Consider the following 27,005-nt stretch of genomic DNA (forward strand, 5'->3'; position numbering starts at 1 on the left):
ATTTCCCATATGGAAGGGAACACACAGGGCTCAGAAAACTTTCCTGCCTGGAAAAAGCCAGGAGATCACTCCGAGATCTCCTCTGGGCCTTTGTAACCAAACTGTGCGGGTCCTCTTAACCACCTGGGGAAGGCACTGGGCCTGATCCTCAAGCCAACTTGGGGCTTCAGACTGCTGTGAAGCTGAATTGCCCCAGCCTGGGTTGCAAGGGGCTGGTGGAGCGAGTGAGGAGCAGGGTGCCTCCTTCCGCCCAGGCCTGCTCGAGTTGCCATCCCTTCACTCAGGAGCAGTAGGGCGCAGGGTGACTCGGACCCCCCTTGCCTGTATGGAGATGATCCCATAAACACAACCACTTTACAAGACAATTTTGAGTGGATTAGTGAGTAATAGTTTACCTGTGCATATTGATTAAACTAAGCCTGCCACTGTCTCTTCTCCAGAGAAACCTTGAGGAATGCTTATTGCCTCAGTTTTCTCCTCTTCCATAAATTTCAGAGCAACCTGAGGAAAAATTAACATAAAAATACCTTCTCCCTGGGTTCTCCTCTGCAGGGAAATATTTGGGTCTTTGAGCTATTTTTTTGGCAAAGTCTGCAAATAGATTTACAGCTGACCATGATCCTCTCTCATCTATCTTGTTTCCAGAGCTTTCCATTAAAAAGCTAAAAATTAAAGACAGAAGGACAGAAACTCAGGTGGGGTGAGTTGACATAGCGCTTCTCAAGTCAGCAATGCCTAGCCTTGGGACACCTCAGGGCAACCTTCTCAAAAACCTTCTTCCAGGGCAACATCTTCACAGCATTTCAGAAACAGTAGTAAGATGTTTCACACTTCCTTTTTTCTTAATCATCTGTCTCTTAATTTTTTCCTTTCCTTCCAAAGATGCTGCACAATCCTACTTCCCCTTCAATTCAGCAGGAATACAGGGGCACACCCCTTCTTCAAATCTTCTGGATAAAGTGTTTATAAGTTATATTTTGTAGATATTCTTCATTTCTCTCCACTTTAAGAGAAGTGGAACAACCCTGCACTAGGCAGGGCATAAAAATACAAGATTCATTTTACTTTTCGGCAATACTAAACCTGAATTTTAATTTGCAGCTGCATATCAAAAACATGTTTGATAAAGAATGAGAGAATAATGAATATAGCATGACTCAGAGCACAATACTTTCATGGTGTTGCCATCTTGGATTTTAAACCAAGATGTCAATTAAAGATTTGAATGAGGTCAATTAAAGTGACCCAGATAAACAAGATGCAATTAATATTAGGCTGACCTCTCTTATCCTTCTTCCAAACACCTTCTCTTCTTGTGTACACTTATTGCTCCTGGGGAAGAAAATAAAAATGGAGATTAATTAGGTCTTGCTTAACAACGTTGTTTAAATAGCTAACCCTTTCCTTTCCTACCTTTTTTTAACATATACATCATACTTCTGTTTATGGTTGACAGGAAAGGATTTGAATGCTTTTAACATCCTCTTTTAGCAAGCCTTTAACTCTGATAATCTTCCAGATAACACTGATAACTGATAATCTTCCAGATAACACTGAAGAAGGCTTAGTTTCTATAGATGACACCATATGGTATTACTTTCACATAAGAAATACTTTTGATTAATGTTCCGGTCCTGAAGGAAGTCCTGTGGGATATATACTAAAAATCAAACACACCTAACAAAATCCATGGTTATTTTCTGTCTCCTTATAACACACCATTCCCTAGAGAATTTGTCACTCTGATGGTTAACAGCTAAGCAAAACAAGAATCATTGCAGTCTACTGCCACCTTTGCTCAGAAAGGCTGTAGCCTCTTACCATTGACTATAGGGCATACTTGGTTGATGGTGTGGGACTGGGTTATACAGAAATGAGTGGCATATCCACTGATAAATAATAAAAAAAAAAGCAAATAAAATGCTTGACAAAGCATAAATAAAGCTCTTGTGTGTACGTGGCACTGCCTGTTGCTGTGTGTATGTACGGCTGTGTGTGCTAAATGCACAACGGTGGCTGTGAGGAGGAGGCTGCTGAAGCCGGGTCTGTCTCAGACAGGGACTCTCTCTGCACTGCCTAAGGTACTGGCTCCCACTCTACCAATCTGTTCTTTATATAAATTAAATTACATAAAAATGAATTTATATAGATAATATTTATATAACTAAGCTCTGTTATTTATATAAATAGCATGTTGTGTGTAGTTTTGTGGTATCCAGAAGCATTCTGGATGCTTTCAGGTGGCACCATGAAGAACTACAGGGGTTTTACAGTGTGCGGCTCCCATCCTCGTTGCTGGTGCACATGGACAGAGTAGTCCTAAAAACCATGGGCGTCACTGGAGTTCATCTTGTGTATGACCTTGTGGGATTGAGGGCCTATATTTTACCCATGCCGTGACAAAGCAAACAAGGATAACAAGCAGTTAGACTGTGGTGGATTAGAAAAAAACTAGGATTAAAGAATGGCAGTTTGTGCACATGTAGGACAGAGGTGCTGGGGACTCTCTTCTGTCACTCTACATAGAAGCAGAGACAGAAGAGAGTGAAAATTGCTGACTTACATACTGTGGTAATCACAGAAAAAAACCCAGCTTTCAGCAAGGAGGTGGGTGAAAAGAAATAACCAACATAAGGCAAACATCTTGAAAAAGGTTATGAAATACCTGGGGAGAAATGTATAAACCAAAGAGACAGTCTTTATTGTTTAGCAGGGATGAGACAATAGTCGCACATGTAGGAGAAAACCTGGAGACGGTCCCTCAGCTGACGCAAATGCTGCCTGGAAGCAAAGTCAGGCAGGCTCTGGGACCTGAAGGCATTGCTGGATATAGGACAAATGCGATGCACAACGGAGTGCCTAGCACAGTGTTAAACACAGGGATATGTAACTACCCAGAGCTCCAGATAATTTTCACAACAGCTCTATGGATTAGTGTATTTTCAGAGCATTTTAAGCTTGTCAACTCGGTGCCATGGTACTTGGATTCTTAACCCCCATTGCAGAAAATTTCCCCTAACTCTCAGTTTAGGCCCCATTTTTGTTTTGGAAACACATCTTGGGTAAGTGAAACAATTTCACTCTCGCCTCAAAATATTGTAGATGTCATGACCTGACAGACTGATTAAAAACATGAATATTGCCTTAAAATACTAATTAATAACCTTACAATTACTTCTGTGTTTTACAACAGCACCTCTTGGCCCCAATCTAGGTCTAGGTCCCCATCATCCTTGCTGGCAAACACCGAGACATCTGTGGAGCAGTCTAGTATGATTATTTATGGCCCGCTTGTAATATGTCCTCATAACACAACACATGCCTGTTCCTTTATAYGGTGCGGGGATGGCGGCAGGAATCTCAGCAGAGAGAAATTTCAGTCCAGAATTTAAAAGCATTTACTTTGCTCCTGCTGCTCTTCATCTTTTTTCTCTCCTGCTGGTGTGTATTTTTCTGTCCTGCTGGCTGTGGTGCTGCATATTAATAGAGCAATACTTGGCCCATGCCCAGAGGAAGTTATGTTTGGGTTTATTGGGGAACAGAGGAGGGAGAGAGGGAATTTCAGCACATCCAATAATTCTCCTATGTATGGGATGCTTTCATGTGAACAGCAGATATTTGATTCCAGCTATTTCCTACTGTTATTATACCACTGCTGAAAGAGCATCACTTTGGAAGAAACACATCCAGCACCCTCTCCCTGATTATATAGCGCAACAGCTTGTAAAGCTGTGCTGTTTATATGGCTCTTAGATGTGCTTAGAGAAAGAGGCATGTCTTCCTAAATCTCTTCCACGCATGAGACAAGCTGGCTCAACCTGCAGATTGCATGCAGGTCGATTTTGTTTCTTGATGTAAATTGGATTAAATTTTGCAAGCCTGAGCCAATCTTCAAACACAGTTAGGAAGTGACTTCCTTCAGGCAGTATAGGAAGAACGGCAGGAGGGTTTTATTTTCCTTCTTCATGCGATTATTATTAGTTCCTTAGCAGCACTAAGTTGGGAATTGTATAAGGTGCTTGGCGAGGGAATCCCTTTGCCCCATAGTCACTTCCCTTCATTCCTGAGGGCAGCACACAGGTAACGAAGAGGCGGATGGACTCCCCTCTCTGGTGTTCAGTTGAATGAATAAATGCACTTGTTTGGGTTTTCCAGCTTGGATAGYCAGAAGTGGTTAAACAGCGCATTGCCCAAATTAGAGGCAGGTAAGTGCTGTTTATCTTTAGTTATCCTTGTCTACCTCTCTAAAGAGGTGCTTTTCTCCCCAGCCTGCTGTGCAGAGCATTAGCTTTGTCTGAGCAGTGCTGCCACCCTCTCTTGGCTCCCCACGCAGCCAAGGTGCCGGCAAACCCGGGGCAGCAAGGCCTCCTCTCCTTTCCAAACTCACTGCATTTCCAGCACAGGTGGAAATAATAAAACACTAATAAAACCAAAGAAACCCTGCAAGACCGAGGCCAGAATGCAAAGGCACATAGGGAATAATGTACTTTATTTTGAATTCTATTCGTAGCTCAACATTCATATTTGTACACATGCATTGCTGGAGGTATGGAAGTTTTCCTCACGGCGGCAGCCTGGGAGGGGGCAGAGTGGGGGCCGCCTGGCCTCCCTCCAGGGTGCGCGCCACGGGTCTGCCTGTGCGACAGGGGGGAGAGGCAGCGCCTGGCTCTTCCCAGCCCCTGGAGAAGCGTGGCACAAATGCCATGTAGCAAGGAAATCATGAATCTCTGCTCTCAGCAGTTGCTGCTAAACTTTCTTTTGAGGTTGATCTTCAGATCTTCACATAGCTTTTGTACAAACTGTACAAAACAATTTGGAACAGAGATATGGGGGGTTGTATATTTTGATGATTAAAGAAGTACTAAAATCAGAAAGTTCTGTTCTTCATTCCCAATTGCATTTTTAGGGTAACAGACGTGACATCTCCATTCACCTTCCTTTTTGCTGAAGTATTCATAGTAATAACTAAACATTTCCACAACATTATGGTCCCTATGGGAATGACTCTGAAGGTTTCTGTCCTGTCTCCACAGCAGCTCATGAGACTAGGAAAAAGCTGAGAAAACAGCCTCTTTTAGAGATACCCAGTACCTAATCCCAGCCCTCCTTCCCTTCCTCGATGTTCCGCTTGGTGTAGTTTCCACAGCCCACGTCAGTCCAGCTCCCCCCGTAGTACCGCTGACCTCAGATACAGCTGTCCCCCCACAACCCCTGCCCCTGAGGGTGTGATGAGGGGCAGGGTGCAACAGAGGAGGAAGCCCACTAATGGAAGGGACCATCCCCCTTTTAATCTCACCCCCGAAATCCTGAAGGCTTTCTTTATCTCTGAAAATTAAATAACAGCATGTTGCAATACTAAAACCCAATTCAACTCAKTTACAGTGCTTTCTGGAGAGAATTTCAAAATACCGGGCAAATGCTAACATTAATGAAATGACAGAAGGGAAACAGGACCTCCCTCAGGTGAGCGCAGGTGGGATAATACAATGTCCAGGAAGATCAAGTGACACATTTATAATCACAAAATAAGCCACTCACACCCCAACTATGATAGTCCACCTGAGCTCATCTGCATAATAGAATCCGTTGCTCTCCCAACTAGTGGCCAAATCACACCACTGATTCCAAGAAAATACACTTTTGTCCTACCATGATTTTTCTCTATAGATATTAATATTTATTTTTTTAAATAGCATAGAATTAAAACAAGGACAGACTATGTTAACTACCAGCAATAAAACAGTATCAGATCTACCAATTTTTGCTTCTGTGGTGGGGAACACATTATACAATGTCCTGTATAAGTACCCAGTAAAAGACAGGAATGTAGGAGACGGGCAAACTGTGTATGCAGGAGATAATAAAGAAAAAATTATCACCATTTCACAGGTTCAGAAGAGAGGCACAAGAAGGATAAAAAGAACATCTGAAGTCACTTGTGACACTGGATGGAGGTGGGGATATGGCATCAAAGCATAGGCATTTTGACYTGCTCCAGCATGGCATTTCAAGGAAGTGGGAGAGAAGATGAGATGTCCAGATGTCTCAGTGTCATTATTGGAGTGACATTTTGCAATTTTGATTGTAGGGATTCTGGAGAAACAAAGACTTTCCTCTTTCTGTAGTAACTGCCTGGAGGTTCTCCTGCCCTTTTTTTCCCCTCCCATTTTTCCAGGTAGTTAAATTGTTCAGTCAGAAAGCATGAATACAATGCCAAGAAGCTAGGAATTCTAGCACTACAAAACTATAATTGCTTAACACTTCAGGCCATATTAGTTTCAGCAGGGACCAACCCTCAGCCGGGGATGACAGAGTGCCAACAGCTCCCAGCACAATGAGTGACAGAACTGGGACATGGCAAATTGCACTTTCGAAGCCTGCAGCAGAATGRGAGCTAGGGGATACGCTTTGCATTAAAAAGAGTCATGTGCTATATTCTCAGAACAAGGGATAAGTAGGACAGCCCATGACCATTTCCTTTCTCAGACATTTCACTTTAAACATTTTTCCTTCCTCCTCTCAATCTTCTCCTTTGCTAGTCCTTTAAAAGACATTTTTCTGCCTGTAATACTAATGTAACATCACTTGTATTCTTACACTATTACAACATCACACATTTGTATTAAATTAAAGGGATTTTGCTAGCTGTGAGTCATGTTAATTGAAAGAACAGCTTGGGGTGTGACATCTATTGATAGATGAGTAAAAAGACTGCTTTTTCTCCCCTCAATTCGTTGCTGCAGTTGTACCTCAGTACATTATTGCCGTATTAGATGGCTCTGTGCCATATCCATAAAGACTAAGGCACAATCGAAACATCCCAGTGTACAAAATTATGACCTCCAAAAAATCTTCACTCACATCTCCCCTGAGTGGCATGTAACATTCCCATCTTGTATGTGCCCACTGCTACCCCAGTGTGAGCTACTCAGTACCCTTCTCACACCTCAACCAGAAGGGTCTCAGAAATGGGACTCTACCTAAATGCTTGAGTTTAATCAATGTGAAGAAAAAGGCACCACTAGAAGACTTTGAAGAATAACTGAAAAGCTGCAAGTAACATCCTGAATGGGAAAGAACCTAAGGTTTGTCAAAAGGAAACATATAGGTGAAATTTAGATTGTCTCATGGCTCCTCCACCTGGGAAGAGGGTGACCTGGATTCCACTGACTGATTTCAGGACTGTTTCTGTATTTTTGCCAGTAACTACTCAGCTTTAAAAGGACACTAGAAAATAGTTGCTCCCTTTCTCATGGGTCCCAGGAACTTTGCACTCTCTTCTGCACTGCAGCACGGCTTCCCCAAGTAATATTCCCCATGTGGGATATCCCATGGCCTGAGGCACCGGGGCCTCTCCTGGGAAGGGAGTTTGAACTTCCCCAGGGTGGGAACTGAATGAAGCCCAAGGCCCCTCACATTCCGGGCCTTGTGGTAACCACCTGCTATTATATTAAAGACAGCTACTCTTATACATCACCCTTATGAGGTCAAGGGGCAAGCACCTTCTTTCAAGAGACCATTTATCCGCCAAAGTGAATAGGAAATTTCTTCCTGTAGTCTTGAGTCAGCCACCTTGGCTCAAGAGAGGCGTGAAGTACTTAACATTTCCTATTGCCACCTAGCTTCCACCAGGCACTGTATATGTGACACAACAACACAGTGACTAGAGGGTCTGGGTTTTCACTCTGAGGAATAAAGACAAGGATCTGCTACCCCAAACTTTCTTATTCCATCATTATAGTAATGCATTTGAGTGCTGGAGGCATGACTAAACTCTAAACTGTTGAATCCAGGTGATCCAGTCTATGTATTATAAGACTAGTTTCTTGTTGTTGCGTATCTTTAAAAAAGCAGTATTCATTTCAGCTCATGCTCGTTGCCAATATTATTAGTAATGTTAAACTAACTTATTTTTATTTTCAGAGTGTGCTTTGAATAGATTAGCCTTGAGAATTACTTTAACAATTAATTTCCTAAAAAAAAAAATAAATCACTCTTGCAAAGTGTTATACCCATATATAATTTGACTCACAGTGTGAAGTTTCACTGAAGCCATGACATGGTCACAGTGAATTCAATTCAAATGTAATAATCTCAGTTTACACAGAGACCAACCTCAGTGGAAGAAAAAAAAGTCTTCAGAAGAAAATAGGAAAGAAAATTTATAGGACTGTCTAAAAAAATCACTCTAAAAGCATAAGCAATCTGTACAAAGGATATTAATCTCTAATTTTTGAATGGCTCTAGAGAATTCTATAGCAGAGACAGAATAGTCTATTCAATTACATAGGGTGATCTAAAAACACATAAAGGTTGCTACAAAACTTCTRTTGGATTTTGCCTACAGCATAGTCACAAGAGCCTATGATTTAACTAAGACTAGAATTTCAGACATGTTTTTGCATGTTTTTAATGGTACTCCCAGCAGACCTCTCCTGTACTCAACAGGTTATTTATGGGTAAGTGCCCAGAATCAAGAGAGGTCACGATATGAAGTATGTTCAAAAACCTAGAATGAATTTTATAACTTTATAGCTTTTGTTAAGATTGCAAAGCAAATTAATAACATAGATATCATAATTCGCCCAGCATTTATAAATCTGCCTGTGATTATTTCTTTCTGCTAAGACAAGTTTGAATCTGCTACTATAGGGATTTTCATCAATCCAAGACAATGGAAATGTCGCTGTGGCTCAATACTGTTAAGCAGTATCTTCCAAACACTTTAAAATATGAGTTACAAACAGTGAGAATCCTAGTAAACCTCTAAAGAGTATTTAAAAGTTATGCTGAAAAAGGATTTTCTTTTACGCATTTCTTGCAATTCTTTTTCATTGCAATGCTAAGACTCTACTAGTTGTGCTTGTGCCAACAGAGCTGGGAGACAGAGCACAGCAGAAATGATTTAAGACTAGAGGGTCAGATGACGGGTGCCGCTGATCCCTTTTCTAAGCTCGGGTCCTTGGGCACTGTAGCAGTACCAGGAATTCTCCCAACTCCAAGATTTCCTAGTAAAAGCAGATCTGAGAGGCATAACCACCACTGTATGTAATAAAAAATAAATAAAAATAAATGCTGATACATTCTGYAGTCAACTAAACCTGTAAGATCAGAACTGTATGATGTTAATGTTATTCTATTCAATTCTGATTATACAGTCCTTTGAACAGATCACATTTAACTGTTCATTTAGCCTAACACATATCTTGCTCAATTAATCCATGGCATAAATTCCTTTCTAAAGAGGGCTTTAATGCAGCATTACCAAAGGCCCCTAATTTACTGTTCTGTTCCTCCATTTAAAAAGTGATTTTTAAATTTCATCAAAAGACTGCACTTAGATAACAGTCCACTGTAAAGAAGTCCACTGAGAAGAAAATAAGAAGGTAAAAGATACCCCCAACCCCCATACACACAGAAAGGGCACAAGAACAGGCCAATAAAGTTTTGTAACAGATTTTACTTGTAGAAAAGCCATTCTTTTAACATCATTTCATAATAAAAAGGTAAGATCTGTTTGGTGTCATACACTCATGGTCTTACAACTCAGAATGCAAACAGCTAAAGCATACTGTAACATGCAGTATGAAAGGTATGAGATACCATAGTGTTGTATTTGGCCAACTACTCCTGGTGACTCTTTGTGGATACTTTCTTAATCACAAGTCCTCCCTGCTTCATACACGTCATCAATTTATTTTGGAATATAAAAACTGGAAGAGTTAAAATACACTGAGGTGTGTTTGGAAACCAGGACCAGTATCTTGCCACATAACAATAGCTCTACTGGATCTTTGAAAAAAATGGCATCTTGTATACAAAAATCTCTCTCATCATTTTCTTCCCCATTATTAAAAAAAAGCTGTCTTGATATAGAAAACTGTTCCATCCTTTTTCTTCTGCATTCCTGCATTTTCATTCTCAGGTTTCCTTATTCAGATATTAAACTGTAAAATTACTTATCATGTGGTTTTTCCATCATCTTCAGTGCTAATCTTCCAACCATTAGCAAACTGTTTATGGGAAAAGTTCACAAAATTAAACAGTAATAATAATTTGTCAATTCACTATCAAATACTTCTTATGTAACTGATGCACAGAAAACATAAAAAGACATATAAAATATAATTTATTTGATCACAGTTTAATTAAGCAAGAAAAGAAATCACACATGGGTGGGGGGGGTTAAAAAAAAAGAAAAGTATATTGTGTTGTACCTGACACCAGCAATTAACCCTGCAGGCATGAATTTTCCAGAGTTGTAAAATCTTGTTCCCATGACAGCAGTCAATGTTCCAGATGTAACTTAAATGAGAAATTAAAGAGTCCAGTCAGCAGAGATGCACATGTGAGAGAGATGCACATGTGAGAGAGATGCTTGTTCAGAACTAATAGAACGGAGATAAGTAGTAGTATAAACTAAAGAGTGAAACAGGATTATTTTATGTGGTGGACAAAGAGAGTCAATAAATTGTGTAAACTTTTGAATGCCTTAGTATGGAAAGAATAAATATTCAAAATTGAGTTCTAGCAGACAATAAATTTCTCCCTACATTTCTTTGGTAAAACGTGCTTCTTTGGAGACTGGGAATAACTTACACTACATTGCTCTGGAACCAACTCCTTCTTAGCGGCCTAGCAAAAAAATCACTAAACCTGTGCATGTAATTCCCCCACTTCTTGTAAGAGGGAGATAGCATTTTCTTGCCTAACTTCTAATGTTCTGAGGATTAACTGATTTAAATTTGCAAAAGACTTTGAAAAGCTATTGTGCTGTGCAAGTGCTCAGCATTACCAATCCAGTTCAGCCCTGCACTGCCTTCTGCTGAGATCAAAGAGTCAACACCATCCATCTTGACTGCTTGACATTGAGACAGGAGCCAAGCAGTGTCAGTGAGCAGTAAAACAGGACAGGCAATCCCTGGAACACTGTATCTCAAAGAAAGACCRATTACTACAAAAACCGTACAGAAAACATACTGATGAAATCCTTAGCCTTAGCATGCAGCTGCTATCCAGCRATAACAGCAACACATAGAACAGCAGTTGGAACAACAAGCATCCCCTATTATTGCTTCCTACATGATGGAAGACTGTTACATTGTTGCAGGACCCAGCCTATCTTCAGTCCTAGTGAAGGAATCAGATCAAGAATGGAGAGGATACAACTAAGACACAAATAGTGACCAAAGGATTACACAAACAAAATGTGTGCTTACAAGTATCTAAGTTATAGCAGTCTAACAAGTGGCAGACACCAAGAGCTGCAGGAATTATCTACGTGTATATTCTCAGCCTACTTCAATTGCAAGTTACCCTAACTTATTAGTGAATGAGACTTAAGTTCTTAAGTCATGTTATTTTGCAACTGGCATGGGCTTTATGCATGCACAGGTTAAAGCAATAGATGATCACATGCTAAGCTTAACTTGACTGGCCCCTGAGCRCTGTGTGATAAATGACATAAAGATGAAAATTGCATTTTGGAGATTCATACCATAGTACATACAAGTTTTTAAAACACAAAATGCATATTTCATTTTTTGGTAAAGGAAGCAAAATAATGGTGTTTGTTTTGATTTCTTTTACCATATGAGTTTCAGTTTATCCTAGCATACTTTCCTTCACAACCAGTATGTTTTTCAGTGTTCAGAAGACCAACTGTCCTGATGAATAACAGATATTCTCCTCTCCTGTTGCCAAGAGGAACAACAATATAAGTTCAAACTATCATTCAAAGCATTTTATGCTTCTTGCAAAAGGGATGCAGGAAAGAAGGAACATAGTGAGAAGTTGCTGAGCAAGACAGACGAAAGAAGTGGTTTTTAAATATGCATTTTCAAAACATTCTTAAAAAAAAAAAAAAAAATCTAAGTGGTGTTAACAGTTCCTGTTCCAGGGGAAGCAGTGGAGTTTGACCACTAATGAAGATTTTCCCTAAACACAAGTTTAAAGATCTAATTTAAACTAAATTCGTAACACCATCAGATTAACTCTTGTGCAGTGACTGTTGCACTTCTATGTACTCATTTTAAGCATTCAGTTATTTTAGAGTAAATATAATCCCTTATAAATAAAATTCCAGAAGACTTACTCAGAGAAATCCACACATTATTTGGATCCTGTGAGAGCTGATAGGCACCCAGTCCAGCAAAACTCCCAAAGAGAAGGCCAGCAGCTAGAGATGGGACACTACCTGAATAAATCAAAGATACTGTATTTATTAAAAGCTCAGAAAGAAATTTGTTCATTTGTTTACTTGTTTTGTAGAATATCAGCAATAACAAAAAACATGGGCATTCACTGTTATAAAGCAGATTAGAGAGGTTTTTTTAAGTTATTAAGACCATGCTAATCTGAACCAAGAACCATGTTCAAATACTCTTGCACAAGACACAAATAATTCTTTAACAGCAAAGCCATCAGTATACTTATGATGCAAAGACTAGTGAGAAAAACAAAAGAATCAGTGTTATCTTTGTGTGAAATGAAGCATGTTGTTTCAACAATATGATTTCAGAATTTCTTGAGAGGCAGTAAAATGAAGGAATTAAAAGCAAAGGTGTAAGATCAGAAAAAGGACATGTAAGCTGAACTGGGCAGCAGGGCATTCAGACGAAAAAGAAAGAAGTTGCCAGAGACGCATGGGGAGTCAGTTAAGAGATGCCCTCTCTCTTGAGTATGCCTGAGATCTGATCCAAAGGTCACTGCAGACTTTGGAAGAAGATTCCTTGGACTCGCCTAGACTTTGGATCAAATTCTTAATATAAACGATAATCCTGAACTACCATAAGATAGAGGATATCATATCCGAATTGGTGATTCATAGATGACATCAATTAATGAAGTGTCCTGACCACTGTGAGTGGTCACTGTGAGCCTCAACAAGGCTAACAGAGAATTCAGAACTTACTGCTATTAAGGGTGGTACTTTGTATATTCCATTTCTTTAGGTCACCTATAAAAGGAATGGAGATTGCAAAACTAAGCTAATAAAATCTCCTCTCAATGTTACTGGAAGGAAGACTGCATATTACTACCAGAAAATAATCATTCTCCAGTCATCAACAAGGCAGCTGCAATGTTGCTTCAGATCCTGCTTTTGACATAAAAAGCAAGAATTAAAGATGAAGACAGAACCAGATATCCTTGTACATGTGCAAGAAAAAGATATGCACTCTAGTAAGTGGCTACCCCAGACCCAGGGCAGTTCAGCAACCATATGATAACTACAATTCTTTACACAAGCCTGGAAGCCCACAAATGGCTATCATATCCTTGAATTTTACCGTGAGGCATTGTTTAAGCAGCTATGGCACATAAACTTACTAGGACAACAATACCACCTCTGGCTCAGGAGGTCCCAAAACACTGGAGGCCCAGAGAACATACTGAAGGGGAGGGGGAAAATAAAAATAATTTAAAAAATAATAATTCTGTGCTTGCGCTGTTTTCATATTCCTCCCAAGGCACCTACTGCTGGCCACTGTCTGTGTGGCTAAATAGACCTAGTTATAAAAGAACAGATCATCTTAGCTTTATGGATGAAGGTTCGATTTTCTTTTGCCTCCTCCAAGACATTTTCATGGCAAATTATTGATCAATTTAGGAGGATCATGAAAATATAAAGCTTGTCTGTTTTACTTCATTAATGTACCACCAAGATAGAAAAAAGTATCATCAACTGCACATAATCATTAGATTTCAAATCCTTTCCAGTTAAAGAGCCTACCTACTGATCGTTACATTTAACAACTTCTCTGAATACCCCAATTATATCTTTTTTTTCTTTTTAATAAGGATAGCAAAATGGTCACTATTCCACAGCTGGATTGACTGTACACTTGCAGATATATGTTTATGGAAAGCAGACAGGGAAGAATAAAGCAGTTATACTTCTGGACTATGCTCTCTTCTATTATTCCTCTCTATTCTTTTAAACATGCTTATTCAGTGTTTGTCACCAAAACCAGCCAGTTATTAGTAGGGATATGACAGGGTTTTTTTATTTCCCTACAAGCCGCTGTACAAGCTTCTATTCCCCCTTCAAAAATCCTATGACCTGGATTCTCTTCTTGCCTCAACATGACCTTGTCCTCCCATCTGGGAACAGAGGATAATATTGTCAGTGATACTATTGATAATATTGCCTATTGTTTCATAATCTCAGAGAACTATGCAGAAAATTAGTTATTTAAGTTCTCAGTATTGCCCCTCCTGCCCTAAACTCCACTTGCAGCCCAAAGGACAAAGCAAGCCAGTAGAAAGCAGCTGGGAGTAGGTATTAGCACCTACGTAGTCAGATATGCTGGTAGGCTTCCTATTGACTTCAGCAATGCAGCAATACGCCCTCATATCACCAACACGAAGACGGCACGGGGATTTACAAAGCAGTAAGGGAGAGTATTGCAGCAGTGATGAATCCACAGTTCTGCTGGAGGAGGGCAAACGGAGAGAAAGGTCAGGAAGGGGAAGAAGTAGGTCAGGGAGTAAGCTTATGATGTGCAGTGTGGAACAGAAACAAGCTTGAAGACTGATTTGCACTGTTCAGCTGTACTTGCGGAAAGGATCCTTCTGGAAACTCTCTCTGCAGCATGCAGTACACTGCTAGTGCCAAACATTAAGAAGAGAGTGAATATGTAAGGGGGTGGGAAAAACCCTCGTGATTTATGTCACTTGAAAATTCAGAAGGTTTATAGAATGCCTGTATTTAAAATATCGGGGGGAGGGGGAAGCCTTTCTGAAGCAAACTTCTGTTGGTTCTCCCAAAGAGCACAACAGAGAGGCAGGACACTGGCACCCACCAGACAGCAAATTGTGGGCTTATCAACCCCAAGCACCAGCTCAAACCAGAAGGCACCACACCCCAACAGAAGCAAGTTACCAGCGCACAGCACAGCCTGCCACGCTTTACATCTGCACGAACTCCGACACAAGAGGCTTTTGGAAGAAGCCGTCAGCTCGCACACATTTATTTTACGGGGGGGGGGGATCCGCGGCAAGCAACTTGCACACCATACCTGCTTTTGCATAGCCAATAAGCCCTCCTGATGTCACCAGGGCAGCGTAGCCAAAGCCGAGCCAGTCCACGGCCATGCTGCAAACTGGAAGGAAAAAAAGGGGGTGGGTCGTAATTTGGGGGGGGGGGAATCACTATATTACCGCGGGGAGTGCCTAAACCAAGTCCAAGAGCTGCCAGGCGGTTTGCTGGGAAGGCGACGCTGAGGGCGGCGGGGCTCAGCCCCAGCGCCCCGGCGGGCTGCGCACCCGGGCGGCGCTCACCTGCCCGCCGGCCCCGCTCCGCTCCGCTGCAGCCCGGGGCGGAGCACGGTGCGGAAAGGGAAGCGAGCGCGCAGCGCACCGCCCAAAGCTTCCCTTTTCCGGCTGCTCTTGAGGGAGAGAAAAAAAAAAAAGGAGGCGAGGAGGCAGCGCTGGGTGCGCCCCGCAGCCCCGGGCTTCGGGGGCGCAAGCGCGGGGGTCCCCGCACTTTAACGCGGGTAATTCCCCGGCTCCGGAGGCGCGCGTTGGGGATGCCCGGGCACAGAGCAAGCCGCGGTGCCTGCAATCCAGGACAGACTTCAGTATAAGCGAGGTTTTGTAGGCTGCTTCAGGGAGGCAGCAAAGCTCCTTCGGAACTGTACTTATTTCCACCCAGTCCATTCTAGTCCTCTAAATGCAGTGACGGTTTATGGTGCAGCTGAGAATTTGGGGTTGAGTTTTGGTGTGGGTCACATCTCCAGGCAGACAAGCTGCTCCTAGCTTTGAGTGAGAATTTCAGGAGAACCTTTTTATGGAAAATGTAGACTACTTCTATAATCCTCAAAATACAGTCATGGCTAGTGCAACAGAAAACGAGTTGGAAGACAGAAGAAAACATCTTGTAAAGAAAATGTTTTGCTTTTTTTTAATCTGGAAAAAAATGTTGAGAGATGTTTAAAATTGTCTACACGGATTTAAGCTGAACTCTTTTTTTTAAAGTGCTGAAACTGGCTTTCTTTACTTAAATGGTGTTGCATGATTTATTCCAGTTGGCTGAGCACTTACCTCTCATGTACATTTAACCACACAGAGACAAACAGCAGAGCTCCAGCTGTGTCCCTGAGCTGGGCTTCAGCAGCCCTCCATAGGGCTACTACTACTATGGTAGTGCAGAAAACAACATTAAATGCCTTATTTTAAAAGAAATAAAATAACATTTAGTACAGCATCACTACCCTGGGTTTTCTGCAAAATGCAGCTTGCTTTAGAAGGGGCGGGTGTTCCCATCTTGTATGAGTTAGCCTAACGGTCAGTCAGGAGGAGAGTGTTTTAATTCCCTTCTTGGACTAAGTGGTTTAAATATAGATCTCCTATTTCCCAGAAAAGTGCCTTGATCAACATGTATCTAAGCTATACTGGATGGGGTTCACTTTTCTGTTGAAGCTGTGGGCTCAGGTTTCAATGGGCTGTGTTTTGTAATCCAGTGCAGGGGTTCCCACTGAGAGGGTTGTAAAATATTCCTACCCACAGCTGCCAGAGCTGCCGAACTCACCTGAGGCCCTGCTGCAAGGCTGCTTGCCAGGCTGTCATTTGCAGCCACAGCTCCATCTACTCCACCAGTGTCATCCATGTTCACCCTGACGCAGGAAAGGCTCTCTCCCTGCTGACTGGCCCTCTCTCTCTGCCCTGTTGCCTCTCTGCTATTATTCCCCCAAAACAAGAATGGAAGATGTTCTGGAAAGGAAAATGTACACAAGGAAAAAAATTGCCAAGTACTGGTTAGTAGTTGARCGTTCACTCAAGCTATACAAAATATGAGTTCTGCTTTCACCAGTGTTTCTGTATTTCACTGTAAAAGCTGTTGTCTTCCCTGTCTCCTGCTCAGTTCACAGATTGTTCTGAGTCTCACTATGAGATGCATAATTCCTTGTTACTACACAGGGCATTCAGATTTACACAGATGTCTAACATTTATTTATAAATCTAACTCTTAAAAATCTATGGACTTTTTGCTTCTTCATCTTTAAAATAATGTGCAGACTGGATTTTTCCTGGTGCTCAGGCATGAGCTTATTTCTGTGAATTGTGATGTTCAAGGCTATAAGCGCATGTATTCAAAAATTCAAACAATGGCAATTCTTTTAGTAGTAGCAGCCATTGTGTCAAGCAGATAGAAAATAAACACTATAAAATAGATACCTGAAAATATTTTATGAAGCTTAAATAYGAGAATATTACAAGTCCTATATACTGCAGGAGCCTAGCTGTCAGTTAAAAATCTGATTAGGTGCTTTCCTGCCAAGTCAACAAACTGTTTTAGGTCCTGTATTATTTGTCAGTGTTTGTGTACACAGATATTCAGAGTATTACTAAAGTTCAAAGCTGTGTAAGTTTAAATTAAGGTACAACTGAAATCTCTTTATTGTTGAATTAAACCGAACTCCTACAGGGGGTTGTGATCACTATCTAGATAAAGGAAACAGTCACACACAAGATTTACGGACATCCACCTTCAAGAAAATATTGCCATTGCCCCATGAATAATCTCACTACAGCCCAGAAGATACTCACTTTGTTTCAGTGTCAGAACATATGCGGACCTCAGCTGGAGTTATGTCCTATTTTATATCCTTAAGACAGACTGCATTCCTGTCTCTAGATTTGGCTCAATCATTTTTCTGATTTTTTCTACCTTTTCTCTTGTTACATAAAAAAGGAGAAGCAGATTATTACTGAAGTGAATCAGAACAAAGCGTAACTCCAATTATCTTTTGAAAACAGAGGAAATAATGACTGCTATAGTAGTGCAGAAAACATTAAAATGCCTTATTTTAAAAGAAATAAAAGAACATTTAGTACAACTATTTGACCTTGTTCTCTCCATCTCAACTTTGTTTTTCCCACTGTATGTTTGTGTTGAGACTTAGGATAAAATTCTGTTCCCACTGACTGATAAGTTCAGGAATTCACTTTTTGTTTAAGTACAAAACAGATGGGTGACATTCTTTCAGCATGACAAACTTCAAATATGTTAGATAATTTTTTTTTTTGACAATACAGCTCAGATCAAAGGGAAGGGGGGAAAATGGAAAAACCTATTCAATATAAACTATTCCACTTAAATATAAATAGTCTTCTGAAAAAAATATTTCAATCATGTGACCCCCTAAAGCTAATCTATCCATATTTCATAAATATTAGTATTCTGGAAGTTCTTGAAAGTATATGGTATAAACTTGATACAGACCTTTTATGAGTATTCATTTAAACCAGGACAATCAACTCCTGGAAAAAAGGGGACCTAGACTGTATGTATGGGCACAAGGACTTAAAAAACATTAAAGGCATGAAATATAAGGTTAAAAAATAAACATTTTGTTTATAAACCCTGCATATATGACAAGAAGTAAAAAGCAAAATTTTTATGAAAGTATGAATGGAATTTGATCATCATATTTTAAGTAATTTAAATGTGTTCCTTCTTACAGTAGGAAAAGTAATACATGATAAAGGCACATCATTTCTMAGTCAAACTTTTTCAACACTAAAATGAAAAATTGTAGGTATTCTCAATTTGCATTTAATTGAGACACAAACATGCAACTGATGCAGATGTAGCTATTTTTAATTGCTTTAGTTGACATTTTCAGAGCCAGTTAAAAAGTGTATGCCATTGTTAATATAAAAATACAAATATTACACTTTATGCATTTATTTTTGCCTCATTTACTTAGGAAAAGTTGCCACTTCTTTTGGTACTTCCCACAATGATCAGTCAACTCATCAGAGTAAAAGATGTCATTACTTTGAAATATCAGATCATTCTGGCAGAGGTTTACACCTTTGTAAAAACTGATTACAGAAACACCAGCATTTACTTTTTATTCAAGAGAGAAGGTAGTTGCCTTCATTCTGAGCTCTTCAGTTTCTTTTTCTTCTTTTGCAGTAGAGTTTCCAATTTTTGCTTCTCAGGAGTAATTTTTCTATCTCTTTTTGCTGTTTTATCATTCTTATCAGTCCAACAAACTTTCTTTTTCCTGACTATTGATGACTTCTCATCTTCATTTGCTGAAAAAAAGCAAAAAATTTTTCACTGTGTTTACTTCCAGGCTTTGTAGTCTAAGGTGGCACAGAGACTTATTTGTATCTCCCTTTAAAAAAGGGAGACTATAAAATGATACTGTATTTAAAGTGGAGTTTGCCATTTATGCCAGTTTTGCCTGTGAAATGCAAATAATCTGAAGATCAAGTATGTAAATAGATTACTACAGAGGAAAACAAAATAAGAAAAAATACTGACCTGGATTTCATAAGTTTGCCCAACTGTATTGGCTTCAGATCTAATTTTGTTTATGTGAATACAAGAAATGCAGTTCTATCAAACTGTTTATTCTTTTCATATCTGTTTAAAAAGCTTCCCAGTGTGTTCCTCAGTATGTTATTTCAGCAAAGAGGAACGAAACTTTCATATAACAGAAGTGCAAAGAGGCCCATATCCTCCAACTAGGTGACAATACATCATGCAATCAGTTTCTAGATACAACTGAAGCATTGCTCAGACCCAAATCATCGCTCAGTCCCTGCGTCTATCTTCCTATGCATATTTCTATAGTTGTGGCATTACTATGTGCAGGCTTGAGACAGTATGAGATGGGTAAGGATATCTGTGTTGCTGCCAGTCTCAAATCCCCAGTTCTTCAAGCTACGAAAATTTTTCCAAGGTATGTATGAAAAAACCTCCCACTCTGTATCTTCCATTTCATAATCACGTTAACAACTAAAAATACACACAATTCTACCTTGTACACACAACTCATACCTTGAGATGATGTTGCAGCTTTATCAGAATTTTCTTTGATTTCTGAAGCTTGGTCAAACCATACTGCCAGACATGTCAGCCTAGCTTTGGTATTGACTTCACATAGTAAAGAAGGCACATCTTTATTCTGAAAATAATACAGAAAAAAGAATTAAACATTATTTCCCTTTAAATCTACTTAAGTATTTGAACTTGAAAAAGTATTTTACTGTCCAACTTCCACTTCTTTTCTGGAGAACTGTGAGATACCTAAAAATGTTTAGAACTAGATGCTCTGCAGGTTAATGGTCAGATTCTTACAGTCCTGTTATCCTCACACCATTCCTCACTGGTGGTTTTATACAAAACTCCCAACTACTTTAAGAGGATATCTTGACAAGCAAGACTGATGGATTTCAGGTACATGCAAATAGTTTAACATGAGGCACAAGCAGCTGAAGCACAGGTCCACAATAAAATTTGTTAATGATTCAAAAGTTAAGCTCCAGAGTAATAGCTATTTTTTCGGTGCAGCTAAAATAATTTAAGTGATTGTATCAGATTCCTTTTCTCCCTCACAAAGACAAGACTGCCAATTAAAAATCTATTCATACTGTGTTCCCAGCACAACCATCAACCATTGCAGCTATCTGCATTTACACAATTTCTTAACTGCTCTGTATCAGTCAGCTCTGGGAATACTTGGGCAAATATYCTACTACATACGTAAGGAGATAGTGTCACAAACACATGCAAAATAACAGTATGAACATATCAGAAACTATTTGCAATAGGATATTCTTCCTCACAGAACTGGACAGAGCAGCCCATGCAGTTACACAAACAGTTTTACAAGATTTTGCCTGCATGGCAAGAAGAAAAAAAATCACACATTTAGTCAAAATAATGACAACATTACAGAGAGGGTTAAAGAGTGCCTTGATGACGATGTCTATTATGTACAAGGGGAACAGAAATTTGAGACAAAGACAAAAAGGGGATTTTCACTCTAGCTTAATTATATGTATTTAACTATACTTATTATATATACTTAAATGAATAAAAATCATCAAGGGGGTTGAAATTATACATGGGCAAATTCAGACTAGAAATATAAAGTACAAAACGTTAACAGATATGTATTTCATTTTACATACTTAAAATGGAATATAATAGATCCTTTATGATTAGGCATTAAACAAAACTAATCTTGATTTTAAAAAATGCACTCTAAAGCAAAACAATAAACACAGGAAACTTTAAAGATAAGGCATGATTCCTTGTTCAACTGTGCTACTCAAAACTGTTTGAAAATAAAGAAAAGTTCAGGAAATACAGGAAATAAAAGTGCCCAGTACATTCATGAGTTTGAGTTTTTCAACAGGACAACTTTTTTCTCCCACATGAACAACCACCACTCCCACACCATAGATTTTATGTTTTTAAGGGGAGTAGCAACAATCAACAACATTACAAAAATTCACAGCAATCCTTAGAGCATATATAACTGATTAGAAAGTTGTAAGCTTGGCTGGGCAGGTCCAAAGGAAAGCATGACTTTACATAAAAGAAAGGATGAGAGTTTAATAATTTCATCAGATTTTATAGTTTGCTAATAAATTGCAAAGATACAAAGATACACAAGTATACTCAAATATATGTATAGCCATATACATCTTCTGCTGAAAATAGCATGGAGGATGATCAAGATATCCAGATTACAAATAAAATTTCCTCAGTGATTTAAAATTAGTCTTTAAAATGGAACAATCTGCAATTTTAGTTGTCTGATGTTTCTCCATAAATGTACCAGTCAGTTAAATGGACCAACCTTATTAAGATCCAGATTCCACATTTTAATGTAACCATCACTGGATGCAGTAACAATAACATGTTGTCCTTCCCTTTCAAAACTATAGATATCTTTTATTCTGGAAAGAAAATGTAATACTTGTTTACTTTATAGCATGGTAGTTCATTTCAGAACAATAAGCTGACAAAGATTAAAGATAAATAGGCAACAGTCTAAAAATTAATTTGAACAGAAAAACCCCAAATGACAGGCAGGAACTTGGAAAGGTAATCTGTTTTGAATGCTGTCATTTAGAATAGGAATACTTGCCCTTCCTAGGCTGTTAGGACTCAATTCAGAAGAACACTTTAGTACTTTTAAGCACACACTAAAATTTATCCACATCAGTGACATTTCAGCTAATGCTTGTGTGTTTTGGTGAATTAAAATCTGTGTCTGGACGAATATTTGGTATTCAACAACAACAAGAGAGAATACATAATTCATACATAATACATAATAAAATACATAATACATAATCCTTCTATTGTCTGGATTGAGTACAACTAGTTTATTTTATATAAGTATCCTATACAGCCAGTCTGTAAAGTCTGGTTAAACATTCTTTAGATAGTCTTTTCAGAAAATATTGCTGCCCAATCTCAGGAATACATAGATCACAGATGTAAAGTTTAATATATACATGAATATTTTAATAATAATTATACACATACACACATAAGTATGTGTGTATATACACACATGTATGTGTTTATATATAAAAACCATGCACATGCATTTTATACAAAACCAAATAAGTAATTTAGTAGAACCTTCTCCTTTTTGGTCTCATTCCCTACCACCTCCCCGTTGCAAAGCTTTGATATAGTAGGGTGACCAAGCTATGGCTCGAGAGACACCAGAGGCCTCTGAGCAGTCCCACGCCAGCCCCAGGGCTGGGGCTGTATTACAGGGCTCTCAGCAGGGATGAGCTGCAGTAGGGCCTGGCCTGCTGGGTAATTCAGACCCTTAACAGTGCACAGGGGCAACTGTTGCAAGGATTGGCTGAGACACTAGAGGAGGACATCGCCAGATATCTTATTACCGAGTTTGCCTGTCCACTACAGTACAGTTTTGCAGCGGAATGGCGGGAACCCTGCAGAGCCACTACCATCTTCTGCCTCAGAAGCACTACAGACTCACCCATGGTCCCATGAAATTTTGATATTGTAACTTGTAAAGGCATATCATTTCTGGGGAAGGAAAGAGGGGAAGGGGATCTTCCTCTTGAAAAAAGATTAACATAAATCCATGCCAGTATATTTAGATCTTATATTTGAGGCATGTATTTAGATATGATCTATACTGAGATTTAGATCTTGTATTTAGRTCTAAATATTTTATACTTTAGATCAAAGTTTAGACCTGCCATGTTTCTAATTCTATACCCTGTTGTTTTTGCAACTTGCATGGAAACCACAGTACTTCGGCTCATACTAAAAGCAAACAAGTCTGTCTCAAATTTGGAATTTAGCACGTATTAGTAAACTTACTTTCTATATTAAAACAGAAACAATACTAAGATATGCTGAACATTACAATTCATTGGACTGTACTGAGTACTGAGCGTTGCCGTAAATATTTAAATAGCATAAGAGAACAAATATAAAATACCTGTTTTCATGAGCTTTAAATTCACATAGGCATTTTTGAGAGTCACAGTTGTAGAGCCTTATAACTTCATCATCTCCAGCTATAGCAAGGATAGAATCCTTGGAATAGGAAAAAAGAAATGCAAGTGGAATTAAATTCATGTGTTTCAAACCAATTTACTTCCCAACACCTTTCTTTTTGTACTTACTGTAATAAACGTAAGCGAAGAAATTCTCTTCTCTGTTGTGATTGTGCCAGTGATCAAGGCTGTGTCAAGTTTGTAGACGTCCACCTTATTTGTTATCACGGTCACATACTTCTCTCCACTGGGAGACCATTTAATTATGTGGGCATCTATACAATAGACAGAATTATATACACATGTATACAGCTTTTTGCATTCTATATTGCATATGAAGCTAAAAGTAAAAATCTTCAGCAGCTGCTAGACACTGTTTCCTAAGTCAACCTGAGAAAAATGTAGGAAAAAAAAATCAAATAACCTAGAATAAATAGTAACAAGTAAAACTATGGTTTTAAATATTTATTTTTCATTATCAGAAGTTATAAATAAAATAAAACATTTATTTAAATGTCCTGACATCAAATTTTTATGAAGAAAATACGATTTTCATTTAGTGTCACTCTGTTTTCCTTTTGGTAAATATTTATAATTAAGGACATATGCTTGCCTGCATGTGCAAAAAAGTTGTTGTCAAAGTAGCTTGGAATTAACTGGCTTGTTGATTAATTCATTCTACTGATCTTTACTCATCTTTAAACAAACAAAAACGCTATCTAATTCTAGCTGTTTAACAGATTTAGACTGATAAACTCACTTTGCTTTAAGTTTTTGATAAAGGCTGATCGTCCTTCTACAAGATTCCATGTTCTGAAAGAAAGAATAGACAACGTGCATTCAAATTAAAAACAGCATAGCAAAACCTACAGTGAAGTCCTATCTGCTGACAAGAGGCATTGAAAAGAAGCTTTTAACTATCTCTATGCATTTTACTACCTTTACTACCTTCTTAATGCAAGAGGAATTAATGACTTGATATGTTGTTTGCACACTACCTGGTCAAATTTGTGTTATTTACTTTGTAAACCACAGCTTGCAATGCAGAGCCAAACTGCAAAAGGAGCTGGATTGTTCTGTTAAAGTAACTTTAAAAAWATATATATATATAATATATATATATTTTATATTTATGTGTATATATATATACATATATATATAAAACCCCACACATATGCAGCAACATGTGCACACTCAAAATGAAATAATACTTTTCTCACAGTGAACAGAAAGCTAACAGCTTTCAGAAGTTTAAACAAATATCATTCTAAAATGAAAATGTGTTTATACATCTACTGGTGATTATAAAGAGTTAGAGTACAGCAAGGGGCTAGGAACAGCAAAAGCTATTCTTGAGAAGACTTACAATGTTGCTGTTACTTAGAACTTAAAAAGACAAACCAGTAATCTTATGTTGAAATATGTTTCATCAGTGTTGCACAAGCTAGGCCTAACACAGGATTGATGCTTATAAACACAGAATTTACTAAGAACTACTTAACTATGATTCTCAGTATTCCTTGATCAGTTTCGACTTACCTTAAAGTTTTATCTGTTCCTACCGACAAAGCTAATTTCCCAGAAGGATGAATAGAAAGAGATGTCACGTGCCCCCTGATAAAAACAAAACAACGTATTAGCCACATTTATTATTTACAAGGAAAACAAACATGAAAATTCATATGAATATGCAGATTCAAAAAACTCACTTATGTGCCTTAATGGATTTCAGGCATTCCCATCTCTTTGTGTTCCAGATACAAATTAGTCCATCTTCAGCCCCACTCAGTAGATGTGCAGTACTGTAAAACTCCAGACAAGTTACTGTGCCTATGAATCAAAATCAGTGCTATGAGCAATGCTGTACATATTGAACAGTCACCACACAGAGAACATATTAGTTAACAGAGATGCTTCTAGCATCCAAACATGCCAGCTACTGCTCTATTCTTGGGAAAATCTGAATTATTTCCCAAGTATTTCTTCACAAAAAATGAACTTTCTTGCTATATTCAGTCTATGTGCTCAGTTAGCCCCCCTGTAGCCATATACATCTGAACTTCATCTGATCCATCCTTTGAAATAGCAGTAATCAACAATTGTGGCTCAGGGGACATACAGCTTCTGTCAGTGGTAAGGACTGGTCTTAGGTCAAAGCCTCCTTTTTGACACACAGTTCAATCTACTGCACATGCTGCTTCCCAAAAGCACCAGATTTAGCAAACGTAAGTTGAATGCATGTACCATGACTGTTCAGTCCGGTTCCGTGTACTTCTTGATTGTCAGGAGAAAAAGGACATTCAGGATTGAGCTACAAATCACCCACATGCATTGAATTGGACTGTTATTAACCATTCTCCTTCCCAACTATAATTTAGGAGGCACATGAAGTAAGCAACATACCAGATGAACTGTTCTGGCAGCAGCAGCCTGCTCTCAGATACTACCTCTCTGTTTTGGGTGGCTTATTTATGTCTGTGACAGGACAGGACAGGGGTGGCTTATTTATGTCTGTGACAGGACAGGATAGGGGCACTGGGAAAGATGGTTGCTCTAAGCAAGCATGGTATGGGTAAACTGTCATGGTAGAACAAAAATGGCTCATGACCCATTTGTGGCTGTAACTACTCATACAGTTAAAACTGAAAATATTTGGAAAAAGAAGCTATATTTGTGGGCTGATGCCCAAAAGAATTTTTGGATTTTTATGCTTAAAAGCTTACCTTGCTTATATCCTTAGATCATCATGGCTACATCACCATCACTTTTAAAGAATAAAGTCTTATTAAAAGCATGACAATTTCAATTTTCTTCTAGCATGGGCCAGTTTTCTAGTTATGAGGTTCTATCATTAATATTTTGCATGATGAAAAGCTCCCTTACCATTGTGCTGCAGCAGTGCCCCATGTTCTATCTTCTTTTTCATATCATAGATTTGGATTGTCTCATCTCGGCTCCCAGTGACCACATATCTGTTATTCACTGCTACCGCTGATAATGAGGCAGAGTGGGCATGATGTGTAAAATCAGGGACAACTGTCCAAGACTGTAAATGAAATACAAAATAAACAGGTCTTTCTGAAACTCACCGCAATGAGCTTTTCTACAGTCATCTTCATCATGCTGTAAGATTTTTTCTTTTTAAACAAAAGCCAAAGATGTACATGTATCAAATACCATGGAATTACACTTAGTTATAAATATAATGGGAGTCTACGGAGTTAATGTGCCACTAGTAGGTTAGCCCCAATAATTTAAGCGTCCAGACTGTCTCTTGCAATCAGTGTTGGGTTTAAATGAAGCTGTATGTGAAAAAGTATCTACAACAGAGGTAAATCTCATGGGCAACCAAAACAAATTTGCCCTTCTTCCAGCACTACAGGCTCGAGACGTGCCCTTCACCTGGCACGGGCCCTTCCGGCTCCCACAAGACAATGTGGCATCCCTCGTGCTGCCCTTTTCCCGCAGCTTCCCACTGAAGAGCCTGCGGAACAGCCTCCTACACCGACGCGGCGGGCCGCTTCCCGGGACTCTGGGGAGGCCGCCGCGCCTCGGCGGACAGGACCGGGCGGCGGGGCCGCGGGCGGCTGCCCCACGAGGGGCCGAGCCTGCGGCTGCGGGAGGCAGCCCCGCCCCCGCGGCGCCTTAAAAGCCCACCCGAAGGCCAGCGGCGCGGTCGCGCGGGGCGGACGGGCGAGCCGCGG

General features: G+C 39.3%; 2 protein-coding genes across 4 annotated transcripts in view; both read right to left on the reverse strand.

The window, feature by feature from the left end:
* Nucleotides 1-1,157: 1,157 nt before the first annotated feature.
* On the reverse strand, nt 1,158-15,389 carry LOC112965364 (transmembrane protein 14C-like). Of its 3 annotated transcripts, none has more exons than XM_026064286.1 (5): nt 15,283-15,389; nt 15,021-15,104; nt 12,095-12,196; nt 10,218-10,305; nt 1,158-1,332 (listed from the first exon to the last, which is right to left on the reverse strand). In XM_026064286.1, the coding sequence occupies exons 2-5, from the start codon at nt 15,094-15,096 to the stop codon at nt 1,236-1,238; spliced, it is 363 nt and encodes a 120-aa protein (XP_025920071.1). In that variant the 5' UTR covers nt 15,097-15,104; nt 15,283-15,389; the 3' UTR covers nt 1,158-1,235. The 3 variants fall into 3 exon arrangements, with proteins under 3 accessions (XP_025920071.1, XP_025920072.1, XP_025920073.1); XM_026064288.1 differs by lacking the exon at nt 1,158-1,332 and adding an exon at nt 9,441-10,013 and having other exon boundaries at nt 15,283-15,369; XM_026064287.1 differs by lacking the exon at nt 15,283-15,389 and having other exon boundaries at nt 15,021-15,276.
* Nucleotides 15,390-18,586: 3,197 nt separating this feature from the next.
* The window catches only part of PAK1IP1 (PAK1 interacting protein 1), an 11,480-nt gene continuing 3,061 nt past the window's right edge, over nt 18,587-27,005 (reverse strand). Inside the window, exons 2-11 of the mRNA XM_026064244.1 lie at nt 26,704-26,915; nt 26,185-26,347; nt 25,011-25,131; nt 24,841-24,915; nt 24,062-24,114; nt 23,431-23,576; nt 23,244-23,341; nt 21,609-21,708; nt 19,799-19,925; nt 18,587-19,047 (exon numbers count right to left, since the gene is read on the reverse strand). Coding sequence (XP_025920029.1) covers nt 18,887-19,047; nt 19,799-19,925; nt 21,609-21,708; nt 23,244-23,341; nt 23,431-23,576; nt 24,062-24,114; nt 24,841-24,915; nt 25,011-25,131; nt 26,185-26,347; nt 26,704-26,915 — 1,256 coding nt within the window. The 3' untranslated portion in view covers nt 18,587-18,886. The remainder of the gene's footprint in view (nt 19,048-19,798; nt 19,926-21,608; nt 21,709-23,243; nt 23,342-23,430; nt 23,577-24,061; nt 24,115-24,840; nt 24,916-25,010; nt 25,132-26,184; nt 26,348-26,703; nt 26,916-27,005) is intronic.

This window comes from Apteryx rowi, unplaced genomic scaffold (assembly GCF_003343035.1).
Source record: "Apteryx rowi isolate R43461 unplaced genomic scaffold, aptRow1 scaffold_212, whole genome shotgun sequence".
In the NCBI taxonomy this organism is placed as follows: Eukaryota; Metazoa; Chordata; class Aves; order Apterygiformes; family Apterygidae; genus Apteryx; species Apteryx rowi.

What these genes read in the sequence shown, in the direction of transcription:
- LOC112965364 (XM_026064286.1), bottom strand. Translation starts at nt 15,096, where the DNA reads ATGGCCGTGGACTGGCTCGGCTTTGGCTACGCTGCCCTGGTGACATCA. An exon ending in TATTGGCTATGCAAAAGCAG is followed by an intron (nt 12,197 to 15,020) that starts GTATGGTGTGCA and finishes TGATTTATTCAG; the next exon opens with GTAGTGTCCCATCTCTAGCT. An exon ending in TAATGTGTGGATTTCTCTGA is followed by an intron (nt 10,306 to 12,094) that starts GTAAGTCTTCTG and finishes TTCTCATTTAAG; the next exon opens with TTACATCTGGAACATTGACT.